This window comes from Camelus bactrianus, chromosome 6, assembly GCF_048773025.1.
Source record: "Camelus bactrianus isolate YW-2024 breed Bactrian camel chromosome 6, ASM4877302v1, whole genome shotgun sequence".
Taxonomy (NCBI): Eukaryota; Metazoa; Chordata; class Mammalia; order Artiodactyla; family Camelidae; genus Camelus; species Camelus bactrianus.
Window position 1 is genome coordinate 67,326,469 of NC_133544.1, and position 14,899 is coordinate 67,341,367.

Consider the following 14,899-nt stretch of genomic DNA (forward strand, 5'->3'; position numbering starts at 1 on the left):
ATTAGCTGCAGATAATCAGGAGTTGGATCTATCTGGAGAGGGCTGTTTTCTGTCCTCAAAAGAACAAACCGATGTAAGTTGAATCCCTCACAATCTTCCACAGTGTTTAAGGGCACAGGAGCTCCACTAAGACCGTATGAGCTCACTGCCTCCTGGCAGCGATGGTAACTATGTGCACACATAGTTGAGCCACTCTGAAGATCAAATACAAAACAATTAAAATAAAACCCTTGACACAATGTCTGGCATAAGCTCTCCATACAAAGTTGCTGGCATTTTCATTCTCACTGTCGGAGCACCAATACGTAGAAGAAATCCTGTATTGTACACCTGAGTGGGAAAGGACCTCAGAAATCCACTCAGTCAACACGCAGGGCAACAACTTACAATGCCGCAAATCTCTATCACGTTATGGCCTATGTTTTACTATCTCCAAGGACAGGCAGTTGATCATCTCAAAGGCAGCTCATTGCATTGCTGACTCACTCTCATCATTAGAAAGCTCTTTCCTCTGCTCAGCCCCAACTCATTCGCCCCCTTTCCCCTTGAACATCTCAAAATAAAGCTAATGTCATTGCAGACTTCTCGTCAGCACTCTAACTCTCCTTTCTAGCTCTGGGGAAGAGGCTGGTTCTTTCCATCACTCACCAGGTTTCCCCTGCTTCTAACAACCAGAGCCTGAGATAGCCTGCTGAAATCAAGTGGGATCTGGAGAGTATAGGTGGAAAAAATACCCTTTCAGATCACAGGAGATCTCATGATCTCTTTGCTATCTCCCTTCCCGTGGCAAGTGAATCCCTGCCTACCCTGTGAACATTACCAGTTAAACACACACACACACACACAAACAGAGAAAAGGTTCGATTTATCGGTTGCTTTTTGGAAAAGGTTAGCTAGAGCATTATTGGGGTGAAATTATATTCTAGTTACAGATTCATAGAACTTTGCTTTAAACCACATTAGCTTTTATGAGACTCTCAAATGCCCCCTCATCCTCATACACAGCAAAGGACTTCAATCATAGTCTTTATATATCCTCTGTGGTTTTTAAATGATTAAAGCAGACATAATACAGTTGATATTAAATATTGTGAGAATGACAAATCAGAACTACTTTCACTCTTAAGCATGAACTGGTCATTTATAAAGGTTCCGTACATACATTGTTGTTTTTATTTTAGATTTTTCTCCTTAAAAGGACTCATGAACTATTCATTTGTATCTGCTATTTGTATATACACATCTTAATTCTTCTGAAATAACATTTAAAAATCTTTCTAAAGTTGCCTTAGAAATGTTAACCTTTAAGGAACAGTCAATTAAAAAAAATAAAAGCTCAGGTCTTGACTCTAGTGCACGTTCAGACGTGTGAGGATTTTATTGTTTCCCTCTGACCTGATAAAAGCCACCAACAACATACAACGTGCCAACCTCTTCTTTGCTCAACCCAGAGGAAGTCATATAAAGGAGAAAAAAAAAAGAAAACATGCTTGAAATCACAGTGACCAAAGGATTTGAGTCAATAATTACATTAAATAACCATAACTTTGTTTAACTATTCACATTCCACACAGTGGAAATTAGCCTTTCCTCCAGATTTTTTTTTTTGCTTACATTTTTTAACTTCGAAGCACTACAATAACAAAAAAACAACTTACAGACTTGCAGGATGTGTGTTTTTCTCTTTTAATGCCAAGCACAAAGTGTACATCATAAAATTCATATTTGGTGTTTGGCATTATTTTAATAGGAAAGATCTAGACCACAAATATCTTGCCATGAAAGAAGTCTACTACAGTAATGAAAAAAACGTATCATTACGTCATCGGTGACTTCAATACAATATGTAACAGATATGGCACTTCAGTAAATGTTGGAAGACACGCGGTACTTGTGCTAGTCTTAATATAGGCACAGTAAGAAAAGCAGGCATTTCCCTCTTTGGCGAGCGCTGCGCTTTTAGGGCAGTTACACTGCTCATTATCCCAGTGAAGTTAATTTTGAGGAAATTCTCTTTACTTAAGCCAAATCCGACTTACATGCAAGACTGTGGTACAAGCTACTAAAGAGAAGATTCCTGCTGCCAACTTTAGTCATCTCTTTTTAACAAAATCGTATGCGTGTGGCAGAGTTAGAAAAACAAGAGAGATTCAGTGTCTGCTGGTTCTGAATGTCATTTTTCCCTCTCTGGTGTGGTTTTATATTTTCAGCTCCTTCCCCTTTCTTTTCCTCTCCCCTACCCTCAAAATTCTGGCTTAGCATTGGCATGCTTAATTAAATCCATTCTGTGCTTTATTGTTGGAAGACGTGGATGAGAGAAGGATTCAGGGCAGGGGCGTACAGTGTATAGGAAATGCACAGACTCTGCGTTTGCACAAATTCGCCTCGTGGAGAATCATCAGTAGTGAGTTTAAAAGTTTTAAAATTAGACCCAATATTTTGGGTGTTCAAGATGATTTCTGCCTCAAAGTATGGTTCCTATTTAGTTGTTAGTTGGGAGAGCACTGGACCAAAACAAAAATAAAATAGAAGGAGCCTCTTTAGTTGCAATGGTTCTTTGAATGCTGGAGCCTTGATGGGCAACCGAAACGCCAAGTCTATGGTGCTTGTTTCCCATGTTACACGTGACTTGGCTGGTGAGGCTGAGTAGACGCAAGGCAAAAAGAGTGTCGGGGGTGGGGGTGGTTTACGTGTAAAATCCTCAGGCTTGAAGAGAGCAAGTTGGCCAAATCCCAAACGCAGGAAGGCTCACCCACCCTGCACTTTGGCCACTGGATAAATCCTTAATAGGCACTGGGGGTACCCCAAGTATGATCAGAGAACAGAGCCTACCAGTAGGCTCTGAATGGTCACGATGTTACATAAATCCTACCAGTAGGACAGCTAATGCACCCAAATGCTCTGATTTCTTAACTGGGGTTTCCCATTAGACCCTCAGAGGGCCAAGGAAGAAAGGGAGGCCATACCCCTTACATCTCCTCCTTGGCATTGAACTTACTCCTTAGCCAGAGGTAATCTCCTTCCTCTCCTTCCTCTGCTCTCAAGCTCAACCTCTTGTCAATGGCTAAAACAAAAAGACCCAAAATATACTTCTAGCTAAAAAGAAGCCGGCCCGAAACTCTCTCCTCAGCCTGGCTCTTCAATGCCAGGGACATTCGGCCGAGGCAGAACCTTTATAATACAGGGCTGTGGCTCCCAGAAGCATGACACAGAAATAATGAACTGGGAACAAGGTGATTATAGCCAAGCAAAAGGAAACATAATAGGACCTTCTGCTTATGAAGTTTTGGGTTTTTTCCTATTCCTATGGAGGAGTGTCTGAACTACATCTTTTGTCCCCCTGAGGCGCAAAGCAGGAGAGGCTGTTTGGTTTAGCTCACACTCACTTGGTTCTGAAAACAGGGGAGGTCAATATTTAGGTTTGAAGTTTGCTACTGGACTACAGCTGGTTCATGCAGTCACAGTGACAGCCAGAGTGATCAGTGATTACAATTAATGATTTGGGGGCGGAGGGGGGCAATTTCACTTCTCCTCTGTTCACTTTGGGCTCTTTAAATGCCAGGACAAAAACCTGCTAAAGCATGGGTCTCACTGTGTTTGGGGGTCAGCCTTTCCAGACTCTGCACGTCTGGACTGGTCCTCATCCTCAGTCTCTCCCTTCTCTCAATCCTTCATCCTTCCTGCCCCCGCCCCACCAGTCTCCCCCAGAGTCTGAAAGGTCTTCCCCAAGTGGGAAACATTTACACCTATGGTCAAGTGAGTTATCTGAGAGCCCTTGGCAGGTAGAGGGTTAGATGGAAATAGTCACTGAGATCCTAAGAAGGGATGAACTGTGAGAGGGAAGAAGGAGGAGGAAGCAAGAACAGGTTGAAAAATCTTTTCCAAGGCTAATGCAGCTCTAAAACAGGTCTCTTGCCCTCAGAGTAGCCTCTTCCATGAACATTCATTCTGAAGGGAGATTCTGGTCCCCAGGAGGGCCCGTGGAAGACCAAGGCAGAATGGAACCACAGCCCTGCCCCTTCCAATGTGCATCGGGTGGCGTGAGCTTTCTGTGCCATCCCGCAGGGAAGCAGATACGTTTACAGAATAGAAGTGCCCTCTGGCAGGGGCTGTGTGACCTCCGGCGTCTGCAAACACCCGCAGGCTCCCCCTCACACTCATGCACACAGACTACGCACTAGCAGGCTCCCATCAGGGGGCAGCCGGTGGGTCTTCTTGCCTCTAGGTTTAAGCCAAGTAAGAATCGGGTTGTTTTAGGTCTGGCCCTGGGCCGGCCTGGGGCTGCAGCCCGAGGACAGGCAGGGTGTGCCCGGGCTTAATCCAAATCGATGGATATGCAACGACACTGCTTGACGCGCGTGACCCTCTTCTTCTTGGTGGGCGGCTGCAGTTCGGGGCAGTTGAGCGTGACCATCATGGTGGTGAACTTCTTGGGCTTGCAGAAGGAGCAGGACTGAAAGGAGCCTTCCTCCTTGCGGATGTGCCTGGGGATGTAGAAGGAGTTGCACTGGCCGTAGCAGAAGCGGTTGATGATGGTGCGGCTGTTGCAGCCCTCCTCGTGGATGGTCTGCTTCAGCGGCTGGGTTTTGCACCAGTCTCGCTTCAGGTACTTGCGCTCGGTCACGTGCAGGGCCTCCTGGCTGGACTCCAGCACCTCCTCCCCCGGCATGGCCGTGCCGCGCCCCTGGCCCCGCCCCCGGTTCCTGGAGCCAGGCTGCTGGGGAGACTGAGTCTGCTCGGAGTCGTTGTGCTGGGCCTTGTCCGGAGGGGGGATGGCCCCTTGGGACCCTTTCTTTTTCCCTTCAGCAGCCGGCAGCAGGGTCCCCAAGAGGAGAAGCAGGGCCCCCACAGTGTAGGCCGTGCGGCTCATGCTAAAGGAAGGAGGAGACACAGAAGGGGGAGACAGAAAAGGTGGGAAAGTTCATTAATGAAAACATTAATAGCCGCTAACATTTTTTCAGGCACTTGCCAAACACTTTAATGTGAACTGTCTCATTTACTCTTGGGGTACCTCCATGAATCATTAACCTCTGGACCATCAAGCCGTGCCGTAGCTGCCCAGGGTCACGCAGTCCACAAGCCCAGGTGTGAACTCAGCCAGGACCATCTCTCTGTCACTTGTGCTCCCGCGGGAATTTCTGACTGGCTCCTGACACCAACTACACTTGACATTGTATTATGGTCACTTGACTGTGTTCATCCTTGTACTTGACAGTATTTAGTAAATTCCTACTAATGTCAATGCCAGATTACCTTTGCACCTCTTTGAGGAAACATTTTCCATCTTGTTTTACAGCCAAGACGAATTAGCCCCACGCCCAGAGGGCGCATCTGCCAGGAAAGGGTCTCAGTCTTTTCTCCCTAAGTAGCCTGAGCCCTTCCTGAGTTTGGTTGGTCAGAGCTTATGAGATGTTCCCTGTTATCAGGCGTCGGAAGGAGACGCGTGGAGACCAGGCAGAGGAAGAATCCTTCACCAGAAGAGCACGAGACAGAAAATCAACACTGAGCATCTAGTCAAAGCCCTAGGGCAACAGCTTGCTGTCTGACTTTGAGAAACACTTTACTTCTCAATAAATGACTTCATTTAAGCAAAGAGACAAATTCCTCATCTCCCCAGATAGCTTGTTCAGATCAAATCTGACGTAAACGTGAAAGCAACTTGAGAACTAACCAAACATATGGCCATATAGCAGACAGAACGAATTACGTTACCAGAACGATCCCGTAACTCATGAGACTCCCGGACCCCTCATTCTCATTTTAAAACTGGGCACAGATATTCATTATATCATTCTTTATACCATGATACCCATTTTTCTGCTTTTAAATAAGGAAATAGGTAATTCACATATATGTGGATGTGCGTGTACATGTGTGGATAGAATTTAGAAGGGAGAACATGGGCACAAGAGAATAAGTATGTGCAAATATTTACACTAACAAGTACCATAGACATGCCAAATAGCTCATGATAGCGAATGATTGTGGATGGGTCTGGAGTCAGAGGTAGGTCAGCAGTAGCAATGGCATATGAACAATGGCAAAAATATATATATTATATGTATGTATTAAATAAGGAGGAGGAGGCCAAGGAGGAACTGACCCCCCCCAAAAAGAAAGAAAAAGAAAAAGGAAAAGGAAAGCAAGGATGGAGAGAGAAAAAGATGAATGGAGTGAGGAATGTAAACCAGAGAAAGGAAGACTGTTCTAAAACAGGGTATCCAAAGAAGGCAGGGCAGACAGAGGAGGAAGAGGAGAAGCAGGGGACACATCTTCCCCAAAGGAGGGTGCAAGAGAGAAGCATCAGAGTATTAAAAGTCTCCTGGGTGGGGGATGGGTATAGCTCAGTGGTAGAATCCATGCTTAAAATGCTCGAGGTCCTGGGTTCCATCTCCGGTATCTCTATTTAAAAAAAAAAACTCCAGGGACAGTGCTTCTCAAACCTGAATGTGCAGACAGCCACCTGGGGATATTGCTAAAATGCAAAATCTAATTCAGTAGGTCTGCCTTTCTAATAAGCTTTGAACAGCAATTCCTATAACACCTGCAGCCATGGGGCATGGAGGGAGGTGTGAAAATGTGGAAGATTTTCTTTTCAATGAGTTTTCCCTTTTTAAAAAATTGAAGTATAGTCAGTTTATAATGTTACGTTAATTTCTGGTGTACAGCATAGTGTTTCAGTTATACATATATTTTTTTCCTTTTCATATTCTTTTTCATTATAGGTTATTACAAGATACTGAATATAGGACCCTGTGCTATACAGTAGAACCTTGTTGTTTATCTGTTTTATATATAGTAGTTAATATCTGCAAATCCCAAACTCCCAATTTACCCCTCCCCACCCCATTCCCCCCTAGTAAAGATAAGTTTGTTTTCTATGTCGGTGAGTCCAGACTCAGTGACTTTTACAGTTTCAAATTCACAGCCTCCACCCTCAGGCCATCACACCAAGTCTGACCTGAATCCTGAGGCTTCCCCTGTCTTCTGCCCGCATCATGGCTCTGAACCCAAGGTCACAGCTGTGAAGCACCATGTCCCTGCTCTCTTCTGTCCACCAGCATGACACGTGATAACCACTAAGTGTCATTTAATAGTAACCTTCTCGTGGCCCCCCTAAAGAACTGGACGAGTTGGCACTAGTAGCTGGAGCAATGACCTACTACCTGTCAAAGACAAAGGCAGGGTGGACATTCTCTAAGGGGCAGCCCCTGTAAGTAAAGGCCATGCAACCCTAAGGAGAATGTCAAATTAAGATTATTAAATATTCAATTTAAAGTATCCTTAAATGGCTCCATCTTTTAAACATGAACCTAATACTTTTGGGCAAGTTCAAGTTTGGAGCTGATAAAGTGACATTTAGCTCCTCCTCTGACTGCAGACTCCCTGGCTTTTGTCAGTTTATGTTACAACATCCTTGTTCTTTAAACAGAGCCTTTTTTTTTTTTTTTGCCTCAACAACAACAAAAAATTAATTTCCTTGTTTTGTCTTGGAAAAAAATCACTCATGAGGAAAGTCCAGTTATAAGACAGTGCTGATTTTCTCCAGAGACCAGGATAACTTAAGCCATGACAGTTCAGTCTCCTGGGCAAATATATTGTGAATTTGAGAAGCTTTCACAAGTTTCTGTTCTTTTTTTTCAATTCAGGGTCAGGTGCTAAACTAAAATTCAGTCTCTGCCTGTTTCAATGAGGAGCACATGCAACAACCTGAGGCCTCCACCACCTTCCCCCATCCGTACTAGAAGTGGCCTCCAGAACAATCTAACCCTCCCAGACCAAGAGTCTCAGAGCCACCATCACAGAGGCCAATCTGAGATGTGACCAGGAATGTATATTGACCCCAAGGGACAGGTTTATGTCATGGGGCCAGCCCCTCCCACAAACATCCGTCCAAAAAAAAAAAAAAAAGTGCAATTTTCTTTCTCCAGAACAATTTAAGATCCTCTTTATACCCAACTTTCCCTTCCTGGCATTTCCCCACCCATTATTAAATAAATACCTAGTCTGAGAGTCTAGGACTTATTCATCACTTCATCCTCTGTGCCCGGCAAAGTAGGTGCTCCTTCGTTGAACGAACTGGATGGTTACCGACCACACTGACCGTTGGAGTTCCTATTCTGTGCATTTACAAATGCCTGCGCACTCGTGCTGATGGATAGCAGAGCTGACTGCAATTCTTTTGATTTCTGACCCTCAGTAGAGCAAACTCCTTCTAGCTTAGGGAGCTTCTTAGTTCTTCTCTTCCTTCTTTGAGGAAAATCCCAAATACCCACTACTTTTTACCTTGTTCCACTGAGACCACTGTGGGGTTTATTCCCTAATTAAAGCCATTGTATTCACTATGGCAGACACCAACAATAAAGCAGTAAATTCAAAGTAAGTCAACTGTGGTTTTCTGTTTTAATTTGGACCAACTTCCTGTTCCTTTGGGAGTGTGCAAACCCCATAAGAAAAGGGGATGGAGAGTGACAGGCTGTTTATTTATTTTTAAGAAAAGAAAAATTTTCTCAAAATATGTGAAAAATATTCTGAAATGGCTTCATTTTCAAAAAGCCTACTCCTTAAAGATCTTCAGCTTTTGAGTTCTTAAATCTTATGACTAGCTCTTTGGAGAGAAGTAAAAACCAATTTCAGGAATCTCAATCAACTGAGACTCCAGCTTCTTAGAGAACAGCTGTGCTCTGAAGGGCTCTGCATATTCCACGTGAGTAAGAGTGAGGGGAGTGAGAACTATAATTAGTACTAGAAGCAGGGCTCTGTCAAGTCATTGTGGTCAATCACCCAACCTCACCCCACACCAAAAGGGTCTTGATTTACTCAGTGAAGGAAACAGGACTGTTTTGCTCTTAAAATCCCAACTGTATTGCCACCAAATAATTTGCACTTTGTAAATATCACAGACATGGAAAAGACTAAGAAAATGTCAATTACTTGACAACAATTCTGCTCACATCAACAGGGAGCAGACTGCCCCATTATCAAAAATGAAACCAAATGCTAATCCAGATTTAGATTCTTACAAATTATAACCTATGTTCAACCATGAGCTAAAAACTTTTCTGGCAATTTGCATTCATGAAATGACCCTCTCACATGATTAAAACTGCATCTCATGGACCCAGTGTGCATCATATATGCACAAAGAACTCTCTTTATTCTCCTTTGCAGACAATATTCTTCTTTTCAAATGCTGCCTCAACTTCCACTTAATGCATTTCTCCTGCTCCAAGTCACGTGATCATACTTTCATGGTGAGCTTTCTTTGCACCAGTTTCCCACCAGCAAGACCCACCCACTCATCTTTTTTTTTCCTCTTTACTACTGTCCACCCCTATACCACTTGTCCCGGAGGACACAGACCATCTCAAAGCAGGTCTTCTCTACCTGATGCTTTCCTTCAGGTTGCCCTTAGTGATCAACAGCAAACATCTGCACACAGGCTAAGCCGTATCAACCACCTCTGTCTTGTGCAGGTCATGGTGATTTATTCCAATCTCCACAAGACCCTAAGAACACGATCATCTAATTCTGGGGAGTCAGAAATAAGAGGGTTACGTGTAACCTGTTTCCAATATCCTCAATATCTTTGTGTAAGTTTAGGCCAGCTCCTTTCAGCACTCTTCTGCCATATTTCTCATTTTAGCTAACAAACCTGCTTACTCATTGAAATGGAGTGTTGAGTGGGATTAACAGTGAGGAGACAGTGGTCAGCAAGCCAGACGTCTATGGCTGAATGTCTGATCAATTTCTCCCGATGAATTAAGTTTTAGAAAGATACTCAACAGGCATGACATCAAATTATTCCCCAGCATAAAAACATAATGGAAGTGACAGCAAATGCTCTAAGTGCAGGCCAGGTTTTAAAATAATCTATTCCTTTTTCTCAGTATTAAATCTTTGAGAAGGGCAAAGGTCTTTTTGATTTGATCTTTTATTTTTAAAAAGATAATCGACTTTTAGAAATTGAGCGGAGAATTTCTTAAGAATATACTGGGTTGAGTTTTTATCTTCAGCCAATTTGCACCAAGAAGATAAAAGTTAAATGGTTGGCAAACTAGTAGAGGATAAAGTCTCATTGTATATGTATTACAAGTACCCTAACCACAACCTCCCTATTCTGAAGACAATTCAGGCTAAATCAGGCTGGGGTCCAACATCACGGAGGGCACAGAGCAGACCACCCAGTGGTTAAGTATCTCAGGAGCTCTCTAGGCTCATAGGAAGATTTCCTTTTTTTTTTTTTTTTTTTTTGGTGAAGTTAATGATTGTATACAATTCTTGCGGTCAACAGGAAACAAGTTAGAAAGTAATAAATGCTAAATGTTTACTGAGCAGCACTACTGAGAGGCAGCCAAGTCATGGGTTTTCTATTGTAGTGAAAAATGTGTGTTAGTCCCCGTGTGAGTGGGATTTGGGATTTAATTTCAGAACCACCTTGTGGTATACACAGATGCCGTATAATGTTACTGCCCTTCTCAACACCACCACTAAAAAGAAGAGCTACCTATATTTTTAAACCCTTACTCTGCCAGGAATTATGCTAAATTCTGATGGAATTTTATAATTTATTTTTCACAACAAAATATGAGGTAGATAATATCATCTTCCTTTTACCAATTAGGGAATCTAGGCTCTGAAAAGTTAGGAATTTGTCCAAGGCCACATAGCTCCTAAGTGGGAAAGTCAGGTTTTGAACCCCATTTTACCTACTAGCCCCCAAATGTATGTCCTTAACAACTATGCTGGGGACACCCAGCACAGTATTTAATAAGGGACACATGGACATGTTTCTAATGCAATAAAGTTGGAAGAATACTGTAACTCAAATAAATCTCTGTTTTGTTCACATGTGAAGGAAAAAAAACTTTTGGCCCCAGGAATTCCTATTGTACTTTGTATTTCTAAGAGCATATATTAAAATTAAAGACAATTCCTTGCAGCTGAAAGAAATAGGCTGATAACACTGGCTTGATCTGTGCCTTTCAGTTGGATGCTACAGTCAACTCCCCTACCCCCACTCCTTTTATATAAAAGGTTTAGGTTTTCCTGTGTGTCCTTTTCTCTCAGTTCTGCACAGCTCTGCTGCTGATACGCATTTCTTGGGAGAGGGCTTTGTGGCATAAAATTTCTTGGCCTGACATCACTTTTAACACTTAAACCTTAAGATTAAAGCCTTCGGTTTAGAAGACAAGGCAGGCCGCGCTCATTCAGAGATGTGAGGATGTAATAAGCTTCTACTCTCCTGTGAAACCATTCACATAAAGACTATGTTAGCCAACTTGTATTTCCTCCGGATTGTGGATGGGTTACCTAAACACTTCACTCAAAATGAACTTTTAAGAAAATAGGAAACCTATGAAATTACAAAGTTTACAAAACACTTCAATTCCTACAATGGCCCGGGGGTTAAACACACACACACAGAGCGCTACACACGGCAACTACACCATAAAGAGCCCTTAAATAGTTAGTTAATACCAACAGTTTGTAGCATGCAATTTATCCAGTGATGGTAATCAAATCACCTACTGTTGTGAGCTGGAGTGTGCCAGGGAGGAGATGAGAATCTGTAGTTTTCTTAAAATCTTTTCCTCATTGCTTTAAAAAGGACCATCGTTTCTAGTCCCCCTTGCTCCAGTCTTTCTACCCCCCGCAAAGAAAAAAAAAAAGAAAAAAAGAAAGAAAGAAGGGGGGGGCGCTGGAAAGCCCTGGGGTGAAAGGAGACTCCTGGGCCTGTGATGGGGTTATCTTAACCTCTTCTCCGCTATTTATTTAACTTGTGTGTACAGCCAGAAGGAAGCCACTACTCTGGGGTCCCTGGGACAGCTGAAGTCCCTGGGGACCCATTTAACACAATAGATTGTTTTAATCAACTCGTGTCCTGGCACCATCTCGAAGGGGAACATAAACAGACGCGCGCACTGCTCGGATCTGCTCTTTCCAGCGGGAGATCCAATTACCTACCGATGGTCTCCTCTCTGTCCCTGTACCATTTAAGAAGAGATTTTTAACCCCTAACTTCGAGGCTATATTTCTAAGAGAGCCAGGATTAGGAGTGGGCAGGGGAGGAGAAGGCAGCAGCCAGATTTGAAGGGGGGAGGGGCTCCTTCAGGCAGGCTTTGGGAGCGCTGGAAGGACTTCATTGAAGAGGCTCCCGTCTGTCCCCCGCCTCACCCGGGGGACCTTCGCCAGAGCCCGACTCAGGAAAACGCCAGGCTGGGGTGCCCCCTAGGCAGAGCTGGAATTCGAAGACAATGCCAACCAGAGTGGTTGGTGGCTCATCTGTTCTTCCCAAGCCCGAAATCTACGAATAACTTCGGCCCGTGAGGTGACAGCCCCGACACCCTGCCGGCCTCCCGGCCTTGCTGGGTGAGTTGAGAGCAAATCGGAGGGCGAGGACCAGGGGTGACCTGGGAGTCCAAGCCAGGGACCAGCCCCCCGCCGCCAGTCCTGCATCGTCCGTAGCGAGGAAGGCGCGGCAAGGCGAGGCGGGGGCCTTTCGGACACAAATTAAGGAGTACCCGCTAAAGTGGGACCCGGCGGGTTGTCAGTGTCCAGCGCCTGGACGTCTGCGGTTCAGCCAAGCCGCGCATGGGGCAGGGAGAAGCCTAGAAGAGGAAACCCAGCGCCCAGGAGTACGCAGCCAGCACGTGGATGTGTGCGGTATTTGCCGTGTCAGCACCGCGGGGCTCGCTGGACTCGGCATCCGGGACAGCGCACCGCACTTCATCTGTCGGGTTTAAGACCCTCAGGTTTCCGCCGCGACGGAACTCGGCGGCTATGCTGCTGCACGAGTCTCCATCTCACCTTGAGGATGGGCAAATAGCGTATCGCTGATTCTCGGGTTCCTCCACCCTGCGGCAGGGTGGATCATGGCCCTCCCACCGGCACCCCCTTCCCCGAATTCCTCAGACCCAGCGTCCCGCAGCAAACACATAGGACCCGCTCTGTGCCACTTGCCCCGCTCTCTGCGGCCGAGCCGCTGCTCCCGCTCATTATCCTACTCCAGCTTTCCGGACGCCCGGACTCTGCGCTCTCAGTCAGCGGGCGCGACTGGCCAGCGCGGCTGCCACGCGCACCAGGAGCGCATCAGCGGAGCTCCGGGAGGTGTAAATGGGATGCCGGGCTCCTCTGCTTGACATCTCCTTTCCCAGACTTTCCCTGCAGATTGCGCAAGGTGAGGTCACAGCACCCACGACGTTGGCCCGAAGGACCCCGAGATGGTTCTTCAGGGGATGCCCAAGGAACCGCAGGGCCTCGGCCTGCGACGGCGGAGGGCTGCCGTGCGTCTGCACCCAGCAAGACTCAGGAGTCCTTTGTCGACCCCTTACCTCTTTCTATATCTGTCTCTTTCAATCTCTGTCTCTCTCTCTCTCTGTCTCTCTCTCTCTCTCTCTCTCTCTCTCTCTCTCACACACACACACACACACACACACACACACACACACACACACACACACACACACACACACACACACACGCCTCTGCGCTCACCTGTCAGTGCAGCGGGCCTTAGGGGCCTGCGCTCTCGACGCGTGGCGCAGTGTGCGGCCGCGGCCCGAGCCGCCCGGGCTCGGCGCGGGGTCAGCCGGACACAGAGTACCGCTCTCGCTGCACACTGGGTCGCCCGGTCCGCGGAGGGCGCACCGAGTGCAGGGCATCGCGCCGTCTCCCGTTTAAATGCCGGCAGCGGAGCGCGGCGCCCAGGGCCGCGCCTCTCCATTGGCCAGGCGCCGCCGCCGCCGCCGGACCCGCTATCCGCCCCCTTTCCCGGTACTGCCCCCGCCCCCTGCACCCCTCCTGCCTCCCCGCGGGGTCCCCTCTCCGCCTGCCTCGCCTCTTTGTCTGCTCCCCCCGCCCAGGCCGGCTGGGAGAGGTCACCCCAGGGAACCGCGCCTGGAATGCACAGCAAATCACATTTTCCGCTCCCGTTGGAGGGGGAAGCGCGGGAGGAAATCCCCCCGGCTCCCGGCCCCTCATTCCTCCTCCGCCCCAGGCCTGGGCTTTTCCTCTTGCCGGCTCCGCTCCGCCTGCGTCGGCCCCGCGACGCGCTGGGTCGCGGAGACTGCGCTGGGAAGAGCAAGATCTCCGTGGGGTCTGGACAGATTAGGGGATTTTCTCCCGGTGAAGGGACCTGGACTGCAGGGCGCTCTGGTTGAGCGGTCGCCAGTCTGGGGCCGCTCCGCCCGAGGCCCCCAACTTCTAGGGCGCTGACCCCGGCGCCCCCGTTAACCTCGGCGGGCTCGCCGGCCGCCAGCAGGAGCCTGTCGCCAACATGACACCCTCCTCTCCTCGCCCGCCACGGCTCCTTTCAGCTGAGATGCTGGCGGCCTCGGCTGCGAGTGTACCGAAGGGAGTAACGGGGGCAGAGTAAACCTAGAAGGACCCAAAAAACCTGAAATGGAAAGGCAGGGTCTCCATTCCTGAACCAGTTTTAAACGGGAGAGAACAGCCTTTAGGAGAGACGAGGTTTTCCATAGCATGTTAAAGATTAATAAATCAGGAAAATAAAGTGCAAGGAGAGGAAATAACTTCCCAGCAATGTAAGGCAACCTACGTATGTGAAAAACCGACGTCACATTTTTGCATTCATTACTGAGAACCCGATGAATAGTGGCGAACGTACCAAACGCAGAAATATTTTAAGAAAGATGAGCGAACACTTTCATTTGTTCTCTTAGCTTGAAAACTGGTGCCTCAAAGAGGCCGTAAAGTTGTGTGTGTCGAAGTGAGAGCCCGTGCAAAAATCAACCCGGCTGCAGGGTCTGCAGACTGGCTCCATCAGCGAGATCACATGATGGCTTTGAAAAACATTTGCTATAGAAGGAAATTTGAAGGTGTCTGTACTGTCTACAGCAGAATAAACAAAACAATGAAACCCATCAAAAGGTACTTA

The 14,899-nt window shown here is 46.7% G+C and overlaps 1 protein-coding gene across 1 annotated transcript; it reads right to left on the reverse strand.

Annotated features, from left to right (window-relative positions):
* Positions 1-846: 846 nt before the first annotated feature.
* GREM1 (gremlin 1, DAN family BMP antagonist) lies at positions 847-13,755 on the reverse strand. The gene is made up of 2 exons (XM_074365873.1): positions 13,498-13,755; positions 847-4,871 (listed from the first exon to the last, which is right to left on the reverse strand). Exons 1-2 carry the CDS (start codon positions 13,662-13,664, stop codon positions 4,316-4,318), a joined length of 723 nt encoding a protein of 240 aa, XP_074221974.1. The 5' UTR covers positions 13,665-13,755; the 3' UTR covers positions 847-4,315.
* Positions 13,756-14,899: the final 1,144 nt, after the last annotated feature.